Here is a 24458-nt window from a genome sequence, read left to right as displayed (position 1 = left end):
TCCCACATGCCACAACTAGAAGGACCCACAACGAAAAATATACAACTATGTACTGGGGGGGCTTTGGGGAGAAAAAGGAAAAAAAAAATCTTAAAAAAAAATATTCATTATTTTAAGAAAGAATGGGAATAGTAGGTGGTATACTTCGTAAGATAAAAATTTGCTCTCCTTGTGATGGTTATCTAAATCTTTTTTGGGGAAAGTTTCCTCGTCTGTGATGTCCTGGTAGTCTAGGAACTGCTATGTTGACCACCATAGCTCCTTTCCATGAGGCACTGGTGCCCTTCATGTAAACTAAGCATGGCTTCTTTCATATGCATTTGCAGACAATTTTTCAGTCAGAGGATTCTTGATTTTTGCCTGATTCCAGCCTTGCAGTTTACTTGCTGTCTCTCAGTCCTCTTCTTTGGCCAGTAGTTCTAGTTTCTGTTTTTATATGTTCACATGTGTTTTAAATCTCTGTGCAGCTCTAGGCTTAGTTAAGTAAACTTCTTCCTGTTCTTCCTTTTACACTCTCCTTACTAAATAAGATGTTTCTTCTAAGGGCTTAGTAGTAATATGAAAACTTTTATTTTTTGTTTCTTTTAGACCTATTCTTTTGTATTTTGTAATCTTTCTGAAACTAACTTCCTGAACTTCATTTATTTTCTGATTTCTGACATTTTCCCTGTAGATCTTAGTAAAACAAATTCACTGTTACTAAGTATCTTGTCATCTTGAAGATATTTACTAATTTTTTCTTGTAGATGAGTATATGCAGATGGCACTCTCTGTTACAACTTGTTGCTTTTATTACCAGATGGTAAATTATAGAATCATAACATTTCTTCCAACGCAAAGAATCTGTTTGTCTTTGTTAATTTTCTAGGTAATATTCCATTAAAAGTCATTCAGGCAAAAGGCAGTCAGTAAGTAATTAGACTTTCCTAGAAAAATATTGTTATCTTTTCAAGCATCAGCCCTGGCAGTAATATTTAGCCATTCTTTTAAAGAGAAATAATTTAGGATAAGAATCAATGGTACTAGTTTTTTTCTACTTACAACCATACCCCTTTGGAAAATGTTGGCCAAAGCAGGATGCTTGTTTGTTCATATTACATGAGTATAGTTAAATGTATTATGACTCTGTTTTCCAAATCCCAAATTGTTAGACATTAAATCAATATTTGATATTTGGACTTGGCTGGAGAACTGGGACTGATGGTTTCATATTCATTTATTCAACAAATATTTTGTGTGTGCTGTATTCCAGGCATTGTGTTAGGCAGTGGAATAGAGTGGAGCTAACAGTCTAGTGGGCAAGACATTCATCAATACATAGTTTTAAAAACAGTTACAGTTGTGGTAGGTGCTGTAAAGAAATACAAGGTACTGTGAGAGCATATAACAAGGAGACCTTATCTGATCTTGGGCATTACGTAAAGTTTCCTGAAGAAGTGATGTTTAAGCTTAGGCATGAAGGGTGAAAAGGAGTTAGCTTTGAGACATCTGGGAAGATCTTCATAGGCAGAAGGTAAGGAACATCTGCAGGCTTGAGATACTGGGCAAGAAGAGGGAATGGTGTTTCTTAATGAACATTGATAACATTTCATCACATTTCTATCTTCTTTTCCATCCTTCTCTTAACAGACATTTTCTAAAACATACTTTTAATCACATTACTATGCTGATTAAGAAATTTTTAAATCTCTTCATTGGGTTAAATTATTAGCTCCTTGAGGGTATGCCTCTTGGAACTTTTAATTCTTTAGTCCAAGTTCCAGATATTGGAGCCATTCATACTTTGCCCCTTGACATGAATTGGTTTTAGTTGCAGTACTAAATGGTAGGCAAGGATGGAGTTGTAGATAAGCTAGTATGATTCTTCCCCCCCCCCCCCACCTAGTACACAAGTTTTTATGGCCAGTGAAAGACTTCTTGTTAAAAACAAGCCTCTTTGTAACCCAGTCTGTATGTAGCTCTTATAATGGCCTTTACTGTATTAAGATATTGTAAACAAGACCACAACCCAGGGGTTTTGGGGGGTGGTGATAGTCTCATCTGAAGAGTAAAGTCATTTTCTCTTTTAGTCATTTGAGAGAGGTATGTCTTCAGTAGAAATCAGAACTGAGAAGATGGCATCTGAATAGATTGGATAAGGAATATAGTCTGTCTTGTTGGTGGATTCTGTTAAGTTGTGTCAACTCTTTGGAGTTCTAGTGGAGACATCTGAACAGTGCATGAGGTACCAGTCTTTCTCCTATGCTCAGCATATATACAAGGTACTCAAATATTTGTTGAATAGGAAAAATGTGCATGTAAATGGGATAGGGCCTATGTGTGTATAGAGCAATCTTGTATCAAAACTGTTTACTTTTTAGGCCAGATTGTTTATATTGCATGCATTCTCTGACCCCACCCCCCTAATATTTTGTAAAATCTCTTTGAAAGTTTAACCAAGGGAAAGATTTTTGTGTTAGGCTGGACAAACAAGGTGAGCTATGATAAGTGAAATGAAAGAATTCCACTAGCAAGGTGAAACTCAGAACTATGAACTCTGACAGTTAGCTTGGCATTTTAAAAACTTGGGTTATATAAGGATGCCTTTTAAAGGAAGAAGTTCTTATATATCCAAAGAATACAACCAAGGACCCCAATTTGAGAAACGTTGCAATAAAAGTTGAATGTAACTATTTGAAAGGTTACTTGAAAAACCAAATTAAAAAAGTGGTTACTTGGTACTAGCCTGATAATAAACTAAAACTAGGCCACTGAAATAGTGTGGCAGTATTATTTTCGATTATCTATAAAAACATTTAGAAGTTCTCAGATTGTTGATAGTACATCTCTAGACCTTTATAGGTTATGCAGACCCCACTTTGAAAAACCACCAGTAGTTTACCTCTCCTACCAGGAGATTCAGTGCTGAATTTTGAAAATTTGGTGATGTTTTTTAAAGTATCTGGCATTTCACAATATGTTTGCCTGGTGTATGGAAAGAGTAGCAAAAGAAAATCTGCACTCTCCCTCCCACTGTGTCATCACAGATTCTCCAATTAGAGGTATCATTTGTGTTAACTTGTCTCTTTTGGGATGCAGACTACTACCACTAGGCATGGTTGTTAAGCAGTCATCAGTCATTTACACCTTAGGATCAGATGCTTTAATGGTAAATCAACACAACTTTTATTTCTGCCTCAGAAAATGGAAATTTTGTGTAAGGAAACCTTAGACCCTTGAGAGGAAGGCATTCTTGGACGAGGTGGGAGATTCTGACGAGGCAGCTTGCAAGAAAGAGGTTTTTGGGGTTAGAGGAGGAAGGTGTCAAAGAAATTGTTACTTTTCAGTTTTGCCTAGGATCTTGGGTATTATTCGTTTGTTACACTCATAATGCTCTCGTTGTCAGTGCCTGAAAGGGGGTTTCAGAGCAACTTCACAAGTCTGTAAACTTGAGCCTACACATTTTCCAGTCCATGTTAATTCCAGCAGAGTTTCTCCCCATGATGTGGCATATCCTCTCAGGAAGAGCAGATGAGGAGAAAGAAGACCCTTCCTACTATGCCTGGAGTCCATCTCAGATCAGTCCTGTTGGACAAGCCGCCTCCTCCTGGCTCCTTTCTGTCAACCTCCTCCACAGTGTTTTGTAGTAAGTCACCTAGCATGTAGTAGGTTCTCAGTACTTGCTAATTCTTCTAAAAAGAGTGAAAGAAAACTGTTTGGAAACATGGACCACAACTTCTGCTCTTTTGCTACCTACTTCTGTTTTTGCCTCTTTTCCCCTCACTTTAAACAACCCTCCTTTTTTACCGGAGTATTAGCAGCACAAAAGAAAGAGCAGCTGGCAAGAAGAAAGATAATTTTTGATGTTTGGTTGGGAGAAATACTGTCCGTTAACTTAGTTCAGCAACTGCCTGACACAGAATAGAGATTCGGTAATTTTTTCTTTGCATCTCCTAGCTTAAAAATCTTGAACAAAAACCGAAAACAGGATCAAGGAATTAAAGCTCAGATCATACTCTATCGTGCAGAATTCTTATTTCCACGTTTTACTGTTTTATCAGGCCACCTTTCATCTTTATATTAGGCCAGTTAGTGGCAGCTCTTCTTTCCTTCCCACTCAGCAGTGAGGTTTTGGGTCTCCTTCCTACTTTCCTAGTGTTCTTCGGTCGTGGAGGTTGCAAACTCGACCACCCGTCTCTCGAGGTTTTCTTCCAGGTTTCCCGACGTTCAGGCGCTCCGCAAGCTCTCAGCACATTGGGAGGAAGATCTCGGGCTCATTTGACGGGCTTGCGAAGCCGCGGGGGCTGCGGAGCCCCATGGGGGTGGGGCTGGGCGCGGCCGGGGCGGGGCCGGCGAGGAGCCCAGGGGAACCGGTGGCGGGCACAGTGGAGAAAGCCCGCGGGCACAGGGTTCACAGTTTTCGCGAAGGCTTCGTGTGCGAGGCTGAGGGAATTGGGGTGCCTTCCTCCTGCCGTACCTTTCTTGATTCTGGAAGCTTCAGTAGGCTTTTCTCGGTTGCTGGGACCCGGAAAGACAGCGGCTTCAGCTCCAGGGGCGGGTCCCAAGGGTCTTGTCGCTGCTCCGGGGCCGTTTGGCCTCCTGTTGTTGGGGGAGGGGCGAGGGAGGTGCTGCTCTCGCCTTCTTTTGCGCTTGCGCGGCGGGCTCCGAGCGGGTAGGAGCGCGTGCGCGGTGACGTGGACGTCCGGTGCGCGCGCAGGCTCTTCAGCTGGAGCGGACACACGGTGTGCGAACCGAACAGAATAACCCGCCCCCGGCGGGATGTGAAGGACTCCGGGTGAGGCCGGCCACGCCCCGCACGGTAACTCTCGGGCCTGGGTGGAGGGCGTCGCTTTAGAACTGGCCCGATTGGAGTTTTTCGAGAGTTTGAAGCTCTTGTGTATTTGAGCGGCGTGAGAAGCGTTCCGCTGAGCGATCTTCGCACGCCCTGGCCAGGCTGGGCCTTGCGCGCGGCCGCTTTTGGCGTGCGCCTCTGGTCCTCTGAGCGAGGCTGCGCATGTCGCCTCGCGCGCGTACGCGGCCTCACTTCCGCGTCGCGCCGCGAACTAACCGGGAACATCGACGCCAGAGAGCGCGGCCACGAGGCGGGCGGGGTGAGAAGTGCCCATGGCGCGGCCCTGCCCTCGCGTGCGTGGGGTGCCGCGCCGCATGGTACGATGGGCGCGGGGCTTTAGGTCGAGAGCGGTGTTTGTGCGCTTTACATTTTGCAGCCCAGGTCTCGGGGTTCCAAAACTCCGAGGGAAACGGCGCTGACGTCGCTTTTCTAAGGAGCTGTGTGCAGCGTTTTGACACCTGTACAAACGTCTCTTCTAGCATGTAATTTCCGGGCAAGTTGTTTGAGGCAGGACCGCGAGTTTAATCAAGAAGGAGGGCGAGGAAGTGAGCTAGCTGTATAGGAGTGGGAACTTGGTAAACAAAGGACCGGTGGTTCGTAAGTGCAGAAATGAGGGCGGGGGGAAACAGGTGGGTAGAGCAGGTGTTCTGTTCTTTTTTTTTCTTTCTGTGGGGCAGCCTTTGGCTGGTTCTCTGTTTATGAGATTTCCCGCTTCAGTTAAATTGTCAAGTAGGTCTCTGCTCTCAGTGGTAGGTGGGACTGGGACATTAAACCGCTCCTAGCGCCAGTAACCAAAGTTGAGGAATCTGTGTGCGAAAAGTATAGAGAAGTTAGAGATCATTTCAAACTGCGTTGAGAGTGCAAAATGTTTTGCTGTGAAGATTTTTGCTTTGCCTTCGGAACCCTGGGGATGCCTCCTTCTGGCGAGGGTGGAAGCAGGGAGGGCTGAAGGAGGTCTGAAAGGAGGCAGAACGGAGGTCTGTTCTGGTGGCAGAACAACGTGAGTAACCAAAGTACACCTTCTGAGGGAAGACCACTCTCGTAGGGTTCGCGTCGCCGAAACAGACACGTGGGTCAAGAGAACTTTTGAGCCCACCCGCGCGCCGCCCGTGCGTGTTGTGAAGCTACCCAGGCTGGTGCGGCAGGGTCCCTGGCAGAATGCTTTGCCTGTTCTTTTTGGGCGCGACGCCGCGGTTAGCCTGCAGGGAAAGTGCCTAGAGGCGGCGTGACGGCTGCTGGGAAGGGGGCTGGCCTGGGAGGGCCGAGTGGCTGGTTGTGTAGTCTCCACGGTAACCGATTGCGTCTGGATCCCGCCGAGCGATCGGCGGGTTCCGGCCGGCGGCACGTGATCTCTCCGAACTCCTCTTCCTTGGAAGAGCTTTCCTTGCGGCATTTTTCACGTGGTTCTTGGCCAGTTGGCCTCTGTAGTTGAAAAGCGGTAATTGTGGGGCGTTGATAGTCGACGGCGACTGCTCCTGCCCGGGACTAGCAGGAGACCTTTTTACTTCCAAGGGTTTGGGATCAGCACTAGTGCTTCTTACCGCCGTAGGGTTATGTTTCCACTGGTCGTGTGGGTTGAGTGGGTTGGGTTCACTTAACAGAAAACACATGCTTGGGACTAGAGGAAATGCACTGCCCTGGCTGTCTTGCCATACTTACTAAAAGTTCAACAGATTTTATTTAGGCAACTGCTAGGGACATGAGAACTTGCTAACCCGCGAGTTGTAGTTAAGGGACCAGTCCTAGGAATAGAAAATGCTCCCGAAGCCTGCAGTAACGAATCGTCTCTGGGGAGAGAAGAGGGTGTACTATCTTAAGGCAAATGCAGTTCTGTGCCTTAAAACCTAACGAATTTCATATAGTACTTTGAAATTTACCTTCTAGGGTTGTAGTGATGATAAAATGCCTAGGATATTGTCTGGTCCGAAGTAAGTGCTTACTAATAGATAGCAAACGCCTTTTATTTCATTATTAAAATTAACGTACTATCAGTTAAGAGCTGATAGTTGGCTGTTCCGCTGTCTGCCACCATTTGCTGTCTTATTTTCTGTTTATACTTATAGCCAAATTCTATTTTACTTATGATTTTTCAAATTTCTGGGCCCATTATATGTTGATAAATACTGAAATTCGAGTGAACCTATTCTCTCACAACTTGAATTTCAAAAACGTAGTTTAATTTCGCCATACTCTTGTAGTGAATTATATTATATTAAGGAACAAACCAACGTCTTGGTGCCTGCTATACTATTATGGTTATTTTTAGCAACTCTGGAAACATTCAGAATGGGTTGACCAGCATTTGAATATTTTTGTGTTTTTAAAGTAATAGTATTGATTTGGAATTTTGACTTGGTGTTTTTTTGGTGGAGGGTCAGTACATGAATTGTTGAATTAGGTAACTACCTAGTAAACTAGCTAGTGTATTTTGTAAGTTGTGTGAGGGTCATCGCCTTAATAGTTAAACATTTCCCAAAGAGGTCATTGGTGAAAAGATGTTTATTTATGGAACTTGCCGCATTACTTACCTGTAAACATTCTCTGTGAAAGTATATGTGTGTGTGTGTCTTTCTCATGTGACATTTTCAGAATGTTGCTTAGAGTATTTCCCATCCACAGCTAAACTTATTTCCTCGGCTCATTATTATAGCTATTTTATGTAGATAAGTGCTTGATGTTGAAAAGCTCAACTGAGATTTTTTTGAATGTTAAGTTATATATATGTGCCCAAACTCTGGTCTTCCTTAAAGCTTTTAGAGAGTCAAATACAGAATATTTTTTAGAATCTCGCTGGAAGGAGATTTGTTTCTTCATGAGTAGCCTAGCCCTTCCTAACAGTACATTTGATTTTTGCAATTGGTTCAAGTTGTCTTAGACTTCACAGTGGTGTTTGTGTCTGAAACTGCTGAATATGCTGCATTGATTATCCTTTGACAAGAAAATCTAATATAATATCACCAAAGCATAGGCATATGCTTATATGAAGTGGAATCTGTGCTTAAAGATTGAGGTGAGGGGCCAGCCCCGTGGCTGAGTGGTTAAGTTCAGGCGCTTGGCTTCATCCGGCCAGGATTCTGCTGGTTCAAATCCTGGGCGTGGACATGGCACTGCTCATCAGGCCATACTGAGGTGGCATCCCATATGCCATAACTAGAAGGACCCGCAACTGAAAATACACAACTGTGTACTGTGGGGCTTTGGGGAGAAAAAGGAAAAAAAAAAAGATATGGAATAACAATTTGATGCCTCGTTCCTAAACCAGTAGCAGTGTTTGGTTCAAGATGGTGATGGTTTGAGTCATAAGTTAGATCTTTATGGGACTGGCCCCATGGCCCAGTGGTTAAGTTTGTGCGCAGCCCAGGGTTTCGCCAGTTTGGATCCTGGGTGCGGACCTAGCATGGCTCATCGGGCCATGCTGAGGCAGTGTCCCACATTGCACAACCAGAAAGACCTACAACTACAATATACAACTATGTACTGAGGGGCTTCCCGGAGAGGAAGGAAAAGGAGAAAAAAAAAGATTGGCAACAGATGTTAGCTCAGGCGCCAATCTTTAGATCTTTGGTTTTATGCATTTGATCAACTCATGGAATGACTTGGAGGATTTTTTGAAAAAAGATCTTATACAGATCAGAAGTCTAAAAATTCTAACTTTTTCTTGTCTTCATATACATTTTTACATTTTAAAAATTATATTAGATACCTGTGTACAGCTGAGTCCAAATAGGGCAGTCTGCTTTTCTGCACTTGTTTTTTTTGTTTAGGCAAAAAGAAAAATTTGAGATGCGTGTGTGACATTTTGTAGATGAATTATTTAAAGTTAGTGATTTTTAAAGCATTGGTTAAAACTTGTTTGCCCTAGTTTTACCTGTAATGATCTGAAAACCAAGATTTTAATATTATTAGAAGATAGTGTTTAAGAGATTTCAACTGTTTATTCATAGGTGTGGGATTGCTAAAATTTTTTGTTAGGTAGTCCTTTGGCACCTTAGTCATATTTAAATACACTTTAATAAGAATGTTTTGTATGATTGCTCACAAAAACAGTTGGTGATTTGTAGCAAAACCTTGAACTTTATGGGGTAGGTACAGGATTAGGGGTTTGCATTGTTTGTGTTATACACCATTGCAGAGATAGTCATTTTTGTTCTCTAAGCTTTACTGTTTTTACCTTTGTCACCTTATTTGTGACTTCTAAGTATGTTTAAATTTTTTTAATTTAATTTTTTTAATTTTTAATTTTTTAATTAAGATTATGATAATTTACAACCTTGTGAAATTTCAGTTATACTAAGTATGTTTAAATTTTGTCTTAGCCATCTCTGATAGGTTTTGCTTACACTGGTTAGTGTTGGGAAACTGATAACTTGATTGTCTGAAGCCTGAGGCAGTTTTTGAAAAGAATCACCCTAAATTTTTTCTACTGCTTAAAAATAAACTCCAAATCACAGGAGAGATTCTTTTTATACCTTTCCTTGGATTTAGAGCTTTAGTGTTAGGAAGTGGGTTTTTGTTTTTATATCTAGCCATAATAGGAAACAATAGCCTACTTTTATGAAGTCTTGATTTTTAAAATATGTGTTATCCTCAGGCTAGCAAATATTTTAAGTTTTGGAGCTTTTTTTTTTAAAGATTTTATTTTTTTCCTTTTTCTCCCCAAAGCCCCCTGGTACATAGTTGTATATTCTTCGTTGTGGGTCCTTCTAGTTGTGGCATGTGGGACACCGCCTCAGCGTGGCTCGATGAGCGGTGCCATGTCTGCGCCCAGGATTCGAACCCGTGAAACACTGGGCTGCCTGCAGCGGAGTGCGCAAACTTAACCACTCGGCCACGGGGCCGGCCCCAAGTTTTGGAGCTTTTAAAACAATTTTCTTATTTTGTCGTGTGGCCAGTTCTGAAAGAAGAGGTAAAATTCAGATGCTTTTGCTACTTGTCAGTAGCTCTGATGAAAGGTAAAATTAGACTTTTTAATTAAAATGAGGAGCAGCAATACGTGGCTGAATTTGATTAATCAAAATTACTGACCCACTTACATAGGAGTAGTGATGTAGCATCTTTTTTGTATAAAAGCTATTTGGAGGAGATAGCTCTGTATCTTGTAGAATATTAGGTAATTTAACACGTCAGTTCAGTTGAATTTAACAATCGCAGGTTTCTTTATAACTTTTAATGGGGTATATAATTCACATAACATAAAATGGACCATGTTAGAGGATACACTTTAGTGGTTTTTAGTTCTTGAACATGTCTGTCACCCCCAAAGAAACCCCATACCCATTAGCAATTGTCCCAAATATCCCTCTCCTCCTACCCTGGCAACCACTAATCTACCTTCTGTCTCTATAGATTTGTCTGTTCTGGACATTTCATATAAATGGAATCATACAACATACGTGGTGTTTTTATTATAACTTTTAAGAATTAATTAATTTATTTTAACTTTATTTATTTGTTTGCTGAGGAAGATTAGCCCTGAGCTAACATCTGTGCCAGTCATCTTTTTTATAGTGAGTCACTGCCACAGAACAGCCACCAATGAGTGGTATAGGTCTGTAACTGGGATCTGAACCCAGGCTGCTGAAGCAGTGTGCTGAACTTAACCAGTAGGTCATGGGGCCTTAACTTTATTTTTTGAATACGTTGTATGTTCACAAGATACAAAATTTAGAAAATCTCAGAGAATGTGTTTTCCCAGCCACTCTATTTTCCCTTGATATAGCCAATGGTACTAGGTCCTCTTCTATATTTACAGATAGTCTATGTCACGCAAATACATACGTATTCTTTTCTTTCTTTGACGTTTGTTTTTTTAACTATGTAAAGAACTATAGCATAATCTATAACTCATTTGAACGTTTTGTCCTTAATATATGTTGTAAATAATTTTGAGTGGGTCTATAAAGTTTATACATTCTGTTTTATAGCTGCAGAATATTCCACTCTATGGATTTACCACCATTTATTTAACCAGCCTCTGTTGATGGACATTTTCCCCCCAGGCTTTTGCTGTTATGAATGGAAATGCAGGGAATAATCTTGTACATATCGTTTATCATGGATGTGTGTGCGTGCGCACTCTTGTGTATATTTAAGATAAAGTCCTGGAAGAACTGCTGTTTCGTAGGATATATGCATTTGTACTTTTGATATTTTTATGTTGCCCTGTGTCGTAGAGATTCTGTCATCTTACCCTCTCAGGTACTGGTTAGATAAGAATGCCGTTTGACCTACACCCTTTCCAACAACCTCTACGAAACTCTGATTTTTGCCATTTGATAGGGTAAAAACAATATCTCAGAATGGTTTTAATTTGCATTTTTTCCTATTCTGAGACTGTACATTTTCATAGACATTTGCTTTTTCTATCCTTTGCCCATATTTATATTTGGTTTTTGGTCTTATTGATTTATAGGCACACTTTTTTTTTTAAAGATTTTATTTTTCCTTTTTCTCCCCAAAGTCCCCCGATACACAGTTGTATATTTTTAGTTGTGGGTCCTTCCAGTTGTGGCATGTGGGATGCCGCCTCAGCATGGCTTGGTGAACGGTGTCATGTCCACGCCCAGGATCAGAACCAGTGAAACCCTGGGCCCCGGAAGCAGAGCACACAAACTTACCCACTTGGCCATGGGGCTGGCCCCTGTAGGAACACTTTTTATGTTAGGGAATTGAGTTCTTTGTGATAGAAGTTGCAAGTACTTTTTCCCAGTTAGTCATTTTTTTTTTTGATTTTGCTTGAATGATTTCTGTCAGATGTAAAAAATTTAGATGATGGTGAATTTATCAAAAATGTTTTTGTCTTATTGGCTTCTAGGTTTTGTGTCCTACTTATTATCAAAAAGCTTTTCTCAGGATTTCTTTAAGAATTAAAAGAAATATGGTGAGACATTGCGTAGGGAGGATTGAAATGTTTGATTCTTCTGAAATTTCTTTCAATGAGAGATCTGAAGTGTAGAGCTGACTGTTTCTTTTCCAGTAAGTTGCAGTGATTTGTCATGGTTTCTTTAAATATATGTGTTAACAAGTTAAGATAGCATTTTACTTATTTATGAATCCATGCCAAAACCATTATAAAGAGCTAATTCTGTACAGTGGTAACATGGAAATTTATTTATTTTTATTCATCCCAGGAGAACTTGCTGTGTAACGAAATCCTCTAGCAAATTAATTCATAAAGTGTGAGGGTCCTTTTTAAATGCACATAACCTTCCAATGTAATCTCCTTAAGTTTGTATACTTTTATATAGTTTTTCTAAAACAAGTGTATAGTATCTACAGTGAGTTATTGGAGGGCTGGGATATGAGTAATTTAATTAGATTAACTGGAAAAACATAATTAAAAATTTCAGAATGAATATCCGTACAGTGATTGAGAAAAAGGTAGAAGCAAAAAGTCTTAGGAGAATTTAAGCATATATTTTGGGGGTAATATATTCTTGTATTTTTGTTAACAAAGTAAATATTCAATTGATTAAAGGAGTTTTGTTTTTTGTTTTTTTGTTTGTTTTTTTAGGCTAGTGAGGCCATTGTGACTATGTGGTGACTACAGTTATCTTACTCCTGAGTTTCCCACTGGAATCATGGAGGAGAAACAGCAGATTATATTGGCTAATCAAGATGGTGGGACAGTGGCAGGAACAGCACCTACCTTCTTTGTCATCCTAAAACAGCCAGGAAATGGCAAAACTGATCAAGGAATTTTGGTTACTAATCGAGATGCCTGTGCTTTGGCTAGTAGTGTGTCATCACCAGGAAAATCTAAAGGGAAGATTTGCCTTCCAGCTGATTGTACTGTAGGAGGAATCACTGTCACCTTGGATAACAATAGTATGTGGAATGAGTTCTATCATCGAAGCACAGAGATGATTCTGACCAAGCAGGGAAGACGCATGTTTCCTTACTGTCGTTATTGGATAACAGGTTTAGATTCAAATATGAAATATATCCTTGTCATGGATATATCTCCTGTGGATAACCATCGTTATAAATGGAATGGTCGCTGGTGGGAACCTAGTGGGAAGGCTGAGCCCCATGTTTTGGGGAGGGTTTTTATTCATCCAGAATCTCCTTCCACAGGTCATTATTGGATGCATCAACCAGTATCTTTCTATAAACTCAAACTTACCAACAATACACTGGACCAAGAAGGGCATATCATCTTGCACTCTATGCATCGATATCTGCCAAGGCTTCATTTGGTGCCTGCAGAAAAGGCTACTGAAGTGATACAATTAAATGGCCCTGGTGTCCACACTTTTACGTTCCCACAGACGGAATTTTTTGCGGTAACAGCTTATCAGAACATTCAGATTACCCAGCTGAAAATAGATTACAATCCGTTTGCTAAAGGCTTCCGGGATGATGGACTGAATAGTAAGCCCCAGAGAGATGGAAAACAAAAGAACAGCTCTGATCAAGAAGGGAATAGTGTTCCCAGTTCTCCTGGTCAACGAGTCCGTCTTACAGAAGGTGAGGGGTCAGATATACAGCTAACTGATTCGGATGCTTTATCGAGAGGTCATGAAACATCAGGCAAGGGTTTGGAGAAGCCTTCCCTTAATGTAAAACGAGACTTTCTTGGTTTCATGGATATTGATTCAGCACTTGGTGAAGTTCCTCAGCTGAAGCAAGAGGTTTCTGAAAGGTAAGTAACAATCTTTCTGTTCTTAGAGATAAAAAGAAGATTTTGGACTTAACATATCGGTTAGGTGGACTGCTGACTTTAGATATTGGTAAATGTAAGACAATATAAAATATACCACAATTGCTTTTACATTCTATGAAGTGACAGTTCGTTTTTCTGTAATGAACATCAACTGAGTTCAGGAGCCAGAATCGTAGGCAAATTAGATGACTTAACAGAATGGCGATCTTTCATTCATTTACATTTAGAATTTTGTTAATTATGCATGTGTGTTTCTTGGTAATATATATAGACAACTCGATTAATTGAGGAAGGGAAAAGAAATGACCCCTAAATTATAACTGAAACAAAACTTAACCTAAATGAGGCACAAAAGGGATTCACAGTAAACTTATTTATATCTAATACTTAAGAATTTACTGCTCTGTGGACATCTTAATCCATAAATTACCTGACTGAAAAGCAGGCTGAAGATTGTTATCTGTTAAAACAGCATGATATATTGTTGTGCATTTTTTATTTGAACTTATATTAATTATTTAAAATTTTTTTTTATCAAAGATTTTTTTTTTGAGTTAGGTTCACAGCAAAATTGAGAGCAAGGTACAGAGATTTCTCGTATACCCCCTGTCTGCACACATGCATAGCCTCCCCAATTATCGACATCCCCTACCAGAGTAGTATATTTGTTATAATTGATGAACCTACATTGACACCTCATAATCACCCAAAGTCCATAGGTTACATTAGGGTTCACTCTTGGTGTTGTACATCCCATGAATTTGGACAAATGTATAATGATGCATATCCACCATTAGAGAATCATACAGAGTATTTCCATTGCTCTAAAAATCTTCTGTGCTCTGCCTGTTAATCCTCCACTTCCTGCCTAACCTCTGGCAACCTGTGATCTTCTCATTGTTTCCATAGCTTTGCCTTTTCCAGAATGTCATATAGTTGGAATCATACAATATAGAGCCTTTTCAGATTGGCTTCTTTCACTTAGTAACATGTATTTAAGGTTCCTTCATGTCTTTTTGTGGCTTGATAGCGTGTTTCTTTTTAGTGCTGAATAATATTCAATTGTCCAGATGTACCAGTTAGTTCATTCACCTACTGAAGGACATCTTGGTTGCTTCCAAATTTTGGTAATTATGAGTAAAGCTGCTGTAAACATTCACGTCCAAGTTTTCAGTTCATTTCAGTAGATACCAAGGAGCATGATTGCTAGATTGCGTGGTAAGAGTATGTTTAGATTTGTAAGAAACTGCCAAAGTGTCTTCTGAAGTGGCTGTACCATTTTGCATTACCATCAGCAATGAATGACTTCCTGTTGCTTTACATCCCTGTCAGCATTTGGTGTTGTCAGTTTTCTGGATTTTGGCCATTTTGATAGGTGTCTAGTGGTATCTCGTTTTAATTTGCATTTCCCTGATGACCCATGATGTGGAGCATCTTTTCATACACTTATTTGCCATCTGTATATCTTCTTTGGTGAGGTGTCTGATAGGTCTGTGGCCCAATTTTTAATCAGATTGTTTTCTTATTAAGTTTAATGGGTTCTTTGTATATTTTGGATAATAGTCCTTTATCAGATATGTCTTTTGCAAATATTTTCTCCCAGTCTGTGGCTTGTTGTCCTGTTCTCATGACGTCTTTCACAGAGCAGAAGTTTTTTATTTTAATGAAGTTCAGCCTATGAATTATTGCTTTCATGGATCATGTCTTTGGTGTTGTAGCTAAAAAGTCATTGTCATATGCAAAGTCATGTAGGTTTTCTCCTGTGTTATCTTTTAGGAGTCTTATAGTTTGTGTTTTGCATTTTGGTTTATAATTCATTTTGAATTAATTTTTGTGAATAGTGGAAGGTGTGTGTCTGGATTCATTTTTTTGCATGTGGACGTCTGGCTGTTCCAGCACCATTTATTGAGAAGAGTATCTTTTTTTTTTTTTTTTTTTTTTTTTGCTTTTTTTTTTTTTTTTATTAATGTTATGATAGATTACAACCTTGTGAGATTTCAGTTGTACATTTTTGTTAGTCATGTTGTGGGTACACCACTTCCCCCTCCGTACCCTCCCCCCACCCCCCCTTTTCCCTGGTAACCACCGATCAGATCTCCTTATCAATATGCTAATTTCCACCTATGAGTGGAGTCATATAGAGTTCGTCTTTCTCTGACTGACTTATTTCGCTTAACATAATGCCCTCGAGGTCCATCCACATTGTTGTGAATGGGCCAATTTCGTCTTTTTTTATGGCTGAGTAGTATTCCATTGTGTATATGTACCACATCTTCTTTATCCAATCATCAGTTTCTGGGCATGTAGGCTGGTTCCACGTCTTGGCTATTGTAAATAATGCTGCGATGAACATAGGGGTGCAACGGACTCTTGAGATATCTGATATCAGGTTCTTAGGATAGATACCCAGTAATGGGATGGCTGGGTCATAGGGTATTTCTATTTTTAACTTTTTGAGAAATCTCCATACTGTTTTCCATAGTGGCTGTACCAGTTTGCATTCCCACCAACAGTGTATGAGGGTTCCTCTTTCTCCACACCCTCTCCAACATTTGTCGTTCTTGGTTTTGGATGTTTTTGCCAATCTAACGGGGGTAAGGTGATATCTTAGTGTAGTTTTGATTTGCATTTCCCTGATGATTAGCGATGATGAACATCTTTTCATGCGTCTATTGGCCATATTCATATCTTCTTTTGAGAAATGTCTGTTCATGTCCTCTGCCCATTTTTTGATCGGGTTGTTTGTTTTTTTGTTGTTAAGCAGTGTGAGTTCTTTGTATATTATGGAGATTAACCCTTTGTCGGATAAGTGGCTTGTAAATATTTTTTCCCAATTAGTGAGCTGTTTTTTTGTTTCAATCCTGTTTTCCCTTGCCTTGAAGAAGCTCTTTAGTCTGATGAAGTCCCATTTGTTTATTCTTTCTATTGTTTCCCTCAAATGAGGAGTTACAGTGTCCGAAAAGATTCTTTTGAAACTGATGTCAAAGAGTGTACTGCCTATATTCTCTTCCAAAAGACTTATTGTCTCAGGCCTAATCTTTAGGTCTTTGATCCATTTTGAGTTTATTTTGGTGTGTGGTGAAAAAGAATGGTCAATTTTCAATCTTTTGCATGTGGCTGTCCAGTTTTCCCAGCACCATTTGTTGAAGAGACTTTCTTTTCTCCATTGTAGGCCCTCTGCTCCTTTGTCGAAGATTAGCTGTCCATAGATGTGTGGTTTTATCTCTGGGCTTTCAATTCTGTTCCATTGATCTGTGGACCTGTTTTTGTACCAGTACCATGCTGTTTTGATCACTGTAGCTTTGTAGTATGTTTTGAAATCGGGGATTGTGATTCCGCCGGCTTTGTTTTTCTTGCTCAGGATTGCTTTAGCAATTCGCGGTCTTTTGTTGCCCCATATGAATTTTAGGATTGTTTGTTCAATTTCTGTGAAGAATGTTCTTGGGATTCTGATTGGGATAGCATTGAACCTGTATATTGCTTTAGGTAGTATGGACATTTTAACTATGTTTATTCTTCCAATCCATGTGCAAGGAATGTTTTTCCATCTCTTTATGTCATCGCCTATTTCTTTCAAGAAAGTCTTGTAGTTTTCATTGTATAGATCCTTCACTTCCTTGGTTAAGTTTATCCCAAGGTATTTTATTCTTTTCGTTGCGATTGTGAATGGGATAGAGTTCTTGAGTTCTTTTTCTGTTAGTTTATTGTTAGTGTATAGAAATGCTACTGATTTATGCACGTTAATTTTATACCCTGCTACTTTGCTGTAGTTGTTGATTATTTCTAATAGTTTTTCTGTGGATTCTTTGGGGTTTTCTATGTATAATTCATTTTGAATTAATTTTTGTGAATAGTGGAAGGTGTGTGTCTGGATTCATTTTTTTGCATGTGGACGTCTGGCTGTTCCAGCACCATTTATTGAGAAGAGTATCTTTTTTTTTTTAACAGTTTTTTTTTTTTTTTCCTTTTTCTCCCCAAAGCCCCCCGGTACATAGTTGTATATTCTTGGTTGTGGGTCCTTCTAGTGGTGGCATGTGGGACGCTGCCTCAGCGCGGTTTGATGAGCAGTGCCATGTCCGCGCCCAGGATTCGAACCAACGAAACACTGGGCCGCGTGCAGCAGAGTGCGCGAACTTAACCACTCGGCCACGGGGCCAGCCCTGAGAAGACTGTCTTTACTTCATTGTATTGTCTTTGTTCTTTTGTTGAAGATCAGTTGATTCTATTTATGTGGGTCTGTTTCTGAACTCTAGTCTCTTCCATTAACCTCTTTGTCTGTTCTTTCACCAATACCACACTGTTTTGATTACTGTAGCTTAATAGTAAGTCTTGAAGTTGGGTTGTGTCAGCCCTCTAACTTTATTCTTCTCCTTCAATATTGTGTTGGCTATTTTTGGTCTTTTTATTTTCCATATAAACTTTAGAATCAGTTTATTGATACCCATAGAATACCTTTCTGGGAGTTTGATTGTGGTTCCATTAAATCTGTAGATCAAATAGGGAAGAACTGACATCTTGACTGCATTGAGTCTTCCCGTCCATGAACATGGAATATCTATCCGTTTATTTGGTTCTTTAATTTCTTTCATCAGTTTTGTGATTTTTCCTCATACAAATCTTGTACATATTTTATTAGATTTATACCTAAGTATTTTATTTTTTTTGGGTGGTAATGTAAATGGCATTGTGTTCTTAACTTCTTCACTTGTAGATTGCTGGTATATAGAAAGTGATTGACTTTTGTATATTAGCTTGTATCTCGCAACCTTGCTATAATTGCTTATTAGTTCCGAAGTTTTTTTGTTGATTCTTATGGATTTTTTACCTAGATGATCATGTCATTTGTGAACAAAGACAGTTTTATTGTTTCTTTCTCCAGTCTGTATTATTTTTGTTTCCTTTTCTTGTCTTACTGCATTAGCTAGGACTTCTAGTATGATGTTGAAAAGGAGTGGTGAGAGGAGACTGCTTTGCTTTGTTCCTGGTCTTGGTGGGAAAGCTTCTAGTTTCTCACCACTAAATATTATGTTAGCTTTAGGCTTTTTGTAGATATTGTTAATCAAGGTGAGGAACTTCCCCTCCATTCCTAGTTTACTGAGAGTTTTTATCATGAGTGAGTGTTGGATTTTGCCATGTATTTTCTGAATCTGTTGATATGATCATGTGATTTTTTTCTTAGTCTTTTGATATGATGGATTACATTAATTGACATTTGAATGTTGAACCAGCCTTACGTATGTTGGATAAATCCTACTTGGTCATAGTGTGAGATTCATTTTATACCTTGTTGAATTCGATTCACTATTATTTTGTTGATGATTTTTGCATCTATGGTCAGGAGAGATGATGGTCTGTTATTTTCTTTTCTTATAATATCTGTCTGTTTTTGGTATTAGGGTAATCCTGGCCTCATAGAATGAATTGGAAGTATTTTCTCAGCTTCTGTCTTTTGAAAGAGATTGTAGGGAATTGGTATACTATCCTCTTTAAATGTTTGGGAAAATTCATCAGTGAACTCATCTTGACCTGGGGCTTTCTCTTTTGGAAGGTTATTAGTTATTGATTCAATTTCTTTAATAGATGTTGGCCTATTCTGATTATTAGTTCTTCTTGTGTGAGTTTTAGCATATTATTTTTCAAGAAATTGGTCCATTTCATCTGGTTTATCAAATTCGTGGACATAGAATTGTTCATAGTATTCCTTTATTATCCTTTTCATGTCCTTGGGATCTGTAGTGATGTCCTCTCTTTCATTTCTGATAGTAGTAATTTGTGTCCTCTCTTTTTCTTAGGTAGCCTGGCGAGAGGCTTCTTGATTTTACTAATCTTTTCAAAATAACAGCTTTTGTTTTCGTCTCTTAGTTTTCTGTTTTCAATTTCATTGATTTCGGCTCTGATTCATATTATTTCTTTTCTGCTGCTTTTTAATTTGCTTTTCTTTTTCTAGTTTCCTAAAGTGGAAACTTAGATTATTGATTTTAGATTTTCCATCTTTTCTAATATATGCATTTAATGGTATAAATACCCCTCTAAGCGCTACTTCTCTGCATGCTACAAATTTTGATAAGTTGTATTTACATTTTCATTTAGTTCAGATATTTTAAAATTTCTTTTAAGATCTCTTCTTCTTGGACCCATGTGTTATTTAGAAGTGTGTTGTTTAGTCTTCATTTCTTTTGGGATTTTCCAGTCACCTTTCTGTTAATGATTTCTAGTTTAATTCCACTGTAGTCAGAGCGCAGACATTTCTTGATTTCTAGCCTTTTAAACTTATTAATATGTGTTTAATGGTCCATCCAGAATGTAATTTTTCTTGGTGAATCTTTCATATGAGCATAAGAAGAATGTGTATTCTGCTGTTTTTGGTTAGTCTGTAGATGTCAATTATTTTCAGTTGATTGATAGTGTTATTGACAACTATGTCCTTAACAGATTTTCTGTCTTCTGGATCTGTTTCTGATAGAGGATGTTGAAGTCTACCTATAATAATAGATTTATCTATTTCTCCTTGCAGTTCTATTAATTTTTGCTTCACATAGTTAGACACACTATTCTTGGACACATGTGTTAAGGATTGTTATGTCTTCTTGAAGAATTGATTCTTTATCATTATGTAATGCCCTTCTTTATCCCCGATAACTGTCTTTACTTTGAAGTCTGCTCTCTCTGAAATCAAGATAGCTACTTGTATTTTCTTTTGATTAGAGTTAGCATGGTATATTTTTCTCCATCCATTTACTTTTAATGTTTATGTGTCTTTATATTGAAAGTGGGTTCTTGTTGACAATATATAGTTGGGTCTTGTTTTTTGATTCATTTTGACAATCTCTCTCTCTCGGTGCATTTAGACTATTGACATTCAAAGTGATTATTGATACAGTTGGATTAATATCTACCATATTTGTTAGAGTTTTCTCTTGCCTTTTTTCTTGCTACTATTTTTGTCTTCCACTCTTTTTCTGCTTTTTGTGGTTTTGATTGAGCATTTTATATGATTCAGTTTTCTCTCCTTTCTTAGTATATCAGTTGTACTTTTTTTTTTTTAGTGATTGCTCTAGAGTTTGAATCTACATTTACAACGTATTCAAGTCCACTTTCAAATAACGCTATACTGCTTCACAGGTACTTTGTAATTCCTTCTTCCTATCATTTGTATCATTGCTGTCATTCATTTCACTTACATATAAGCATATGTACATATAATATATACATAAGTACATATAATCAAATAGATTGTTGCAATTGTGATTTCAAACAGACTCTTACCTGTTAGATCACTAAGAATAAGAAAAATAAAAGTTTTTATTTTACCTTCATTTATTTCTTTTTTGTTCTTTCTTTATGAAGATCTGAGTTTCTGACCTATATTATTTTCCTTTTGTTGAAGAACTTCTTTTTAACATTTCTTGCAAGTCAGATGTACTGGCACCAAATTCCCTCAATTTTTGCTTGAGAAAATCTTTATTTCTCCTTCAGTTTTGAAGGATAATTTTGTAAGGTACAGAATTCTAGATTGACGTTTTACTCTCTGAAAACTTTAAATATTTTACTCTCTTCTTGGTTCTCTGGTTTTTGAGAAGTTGGATATGATTTTTATCTCTGTTTCTCTATAAGTAAGGTGTCTTTTTTTCCTCTGGCTTCTTTCAGTATTTTTTCTTTATCTTTGATTTTCTGTAGTTTAAAAATATCACTGTGTAGTTTTTTGGGCATTTATCCTGCTTGGTGGTCTGTGAGCTTCTGGATCGGTGGTTTGGTGTCTGACATTAATTTGGTGAAATTCTCAGTCATTATTCTTTCAAATAGTTCTTTTGTTCCTTACTTTCCTCTCCTGGTATTCCCATTATGTGTATGTTACACTTTTTGTAGTTGTCCCACAGTCCTTGGATATTCTCTTCTGTTCTTTTCAGTGTTTGTTCTCTTTGCCTTTCAGTTTTGAAAATTTCTGTTGATATGTCTTCAAATGCAGAGGTTGTTTTCACAGCTGTGTCCAGTCTACTAATAAGCCAGCAAAGGCATTCTTCATTTCTTTTACCATGTTTTTGATCTTTAGTATCCCTTTTTGGTTCTTTCTTAGGATTTTCACTTTTCTGCTTATGTTTCCCATCTGTTCTTGCATGTTCTCTCCTTCATCCATTAGAACCTTTAGGATATTAATCATAGTTATTTTAAATTACCAGTCTGATAATTCCAACATGCCTGTCATGTCTGGTTTTGTTCTTTGCCCTGTGTCTTCAAATTGTGTTTTTTGCCTTTTAGTATGCTTTGTAATTTTTTCTCAGTAGCTGGACATGATGTACTGGGTAAAATTAACTGCTGTAAATTTGGTGTTAAGGTGTAAGTGTGGGGGGAGAGGAAGTGTTCTATAGTCCTATAATTAGGTCTCAGTTTTTCGGTGAGCCTGTTCCTCTGGACTGTGAACTTCACAATTGCTTCTCATTTCTCCCCTCCCTGCTTGACGTGGGACAGGATTGGCTACAGTGGGCTGGAGTTGGTCATTTCCCTTCCTTCAGGTCAGGCTCTGATAAAACCCCAGCAGGTTAGCCTCTGGCTAACTAGTTTCTCCAGAGGTCAGGCCTTGTTGAGAAGAACAGAGTGCTCCCCCCCTCCTCCTAGGGATTTTTCTCAGGGCATATTTACTGTGAGAGTCTTTTCTAATTCCTGGAGGTAAAATTCACAAAAGTGTGGGAGCTCCCTTCTCCCCCATGACTGAATCCTCTGGAGCTTCTAAGTGTCAGACTTCTCCACACTGAGCCTCCAGCAGTTTGTCAGAGGTTGGGTTTTCCTACCCTGACGCTGATTCCTGCAGTGGTTTCCACTTGTCAGTCTCTCTCCTGGTAAAGCCACGATCCCCCGCTGTATTCACCTCTCTCAGCATTTTGCACTGTGTTCTCACCTCTCATGGATCCAAGAAGAGTTCTTGATTTTTCAGTCCATTTAGTGTTTTATTTGTTAGGACATAGTGGCAATTTCCAAGCTCTTTACTTGTGGAACCTGGGAACCAGAAACTTGCTTTATTTTGAATGTTAGAAACCAAGTTCAGTGGAAGTAAATCCCAGCCCAATACTTTTACTTTACCTTCCCTTTCTCACTTAATTGATATCCCATTAATAGCTACTGTTTCAGTTTGGAATCCCTATGCTGATGAGTTCTCCTTGACTTGTCTATTGGCAAGTTCGTGCTTTGTTTTTTCTAAGCGTTGACAGGTACAGTGAATGCTACTAAAGCAATGTACATGTTTTCCCTTTTTTTCTATGAAGTGGGGAAGTGGTTTTCAGTTTACGCTTTTTATTGTGGCATTTTTTGTAGTTGCAGCTAGTAGATGCCATCTGTCATACTTGATTCTCCAACTTACAGTCTCATCATCTGGATTACCCAACAATTAAAAAAAATTTTAAACACTTCACCACCAATATTTTTATCCTTGTCATCCAAAAGCAATTTAATCTGTCCTTGGATCATGGAGAACTTATTTTTAAAATTAAATTACTTTGGAGGCCAGAGTGAGGAGGGAGTTTGTTAACTGAAAGAGACAGATGTTTTTATTATTTATCTTTGTTATATGTTATGTTCTTTGATTTAGACAGCAGTTTTTGATGTTATATCTGGTTGAGCTTTTAATCTTAATAGATCAAGAAAATGGTTCTGATTTATGAATGCATAAATATCTCTGTCACTGATAGGAAAAACACAACTTGAAGTACATGCCTCAAGAAATAGCATTGTCTTCATGTGTGAAAATGGTATTTAGCTATATGCAAACTTTGTCTCCAAATGCTTAGTTTGGGAGTCCAGAGGAATGGTGTATCTTTTCGTGATATGAATGCTGGTTATATGTTTGCGTTCAATTCGCGAAAATTCATCTAGGGGCCGGCCCCATGGCTGAGTGGTTAAGTTCGAGCACTCTGTTTCGGCGGCCTAGGGTTTCATCGCTTCGAATCCTTGGCCCAGACATAGCACTGCTCATCAGGCCATGCTGAGGTGGCATCTCACATGCCACAACTAGAAGGACCCACAACTAAAAACACACAACTATGTACCGGGTGGCTTTGGGGAGGAAAAGGAAAGATAAAATCTTTAAAAAGAAAAAAAAGAAAATTCATCTAGCTGTACTGTGTGCATGTGTGTGTGATATGCATCACATTTCAATTTAGTAAGTCACATAATTAAAGAGAGGAAATGAGAGCCTCTTTAGATGTTTTGTTTACCTTTTTTTCTTTTTTGAGGAAGATTAGCCCTGAGCTAACATTTGCCATCAATCCTCCTCTTTTTTTTTCCTGAGGAAGATTGGCCCTGAGCTAACTTCTGTGCCCATCTTCCTCTACGTTATATGTGGAATGCCTGCCACAGCATGGCTTGATAAACGGTGCCTAGGTCCTTACCTGGGATCTGAATCAGCAAACCCCGGGCTGCTGAAGCAGAGTATGTGAACTTAACTGCTGTGCCACTGGGCCGGTCCCCTCTTAGATGTTTGGCAAAGAAAAAAGTGGTAGATAAATTTGGTGGCATTATGCAAGAGAGACTGAAGAGAGAAAGACAATGGCAGATAATTTAGGAATGAAGTGATGGAAGCCTGAACAGGAACAGTAGTAAGAATAAGAAGGGTGCAAATCTCAAATACCACAGAAGTAGAACCAGTAAGATTTGGTGGCCAAGAAGAATAAGAATAAAAGAGAAAAACAAGTTCTCTTCCATTGTGTATTCTATACGTGTGTTCTTAAACTGGTACCACAGTGTTTTGATTACTGTGACTTTGTAGTAAATTTTGAAATCAAGGAGGGTGAGTCTACCGACTTTGTTCTTATTTTTCAAGATCGTTTTGGCTATCAAGGATCCCTTGAAATTCCATATGAATTTTAGTATTTTTTTTACTTCCGCAAAAAGCACCGTTGGGATTTTGATAAGGATTACACTGAATCTGTATATTGCTTTGGGTAGCGTTGCTACCTTAACAATATTATGTCT

The 24458-nt window shown here is 38.8% G+C and overlaps 1 protein-coding gene across 39 annotated transcripts in view; it reads left to right on the top strand.

The window, feature by feature from the left end:
- The window catches only part of MGA (MAX dimerization protein MGA), a 153167-nt gene that overhangs the window by 54446 nt on the left and 74263 nt on the right, over positions 1 to 24458 (top strand). For 25 of the 39 annotated variants that reach the window (XR_011427327.1, XR_011427335.1, XR_011427332.1 and 22 more), the window contains exons 1-2: positions 4662 to 4798; positions 12345 to 13475. Coding sequence is in view for 30 of the 39 variants with exons in the window: in XM_070238984.1 (XP_070095085.1) it covers positions 12412 to 13475 (1064 nt within the window). In the remaining 9 variants the exon portion in view is untranslated. Of the gene's footprint in view, positions 1 to 4661; positions 5149 to 11645; positions 11807 to 12344; positions 13476 to 24458 lie in introns of those variants that run through there. The other 14 variants (XR_011427329.1, XR_011427334.1, XM_023619444.2 and 11 more) reach the window with 4 other exon arrangements.

Source organism: Equus caballus, chromosome 1 (genome assembly GCF_041296265.1).
Source record: "Equus caballus isolate H_3958 breed thoroughbred chromosome 1, TB-T2T, whole genome shotgun sequence".
NCBI lineage: Eukaryota > Metazoa > Chordata > Mammalia > Perissodactyla > Equidae > Equus > Equus caballus.
This window is presented reverse-complemented; position numbering and strand designations above follow the sequence as displayed.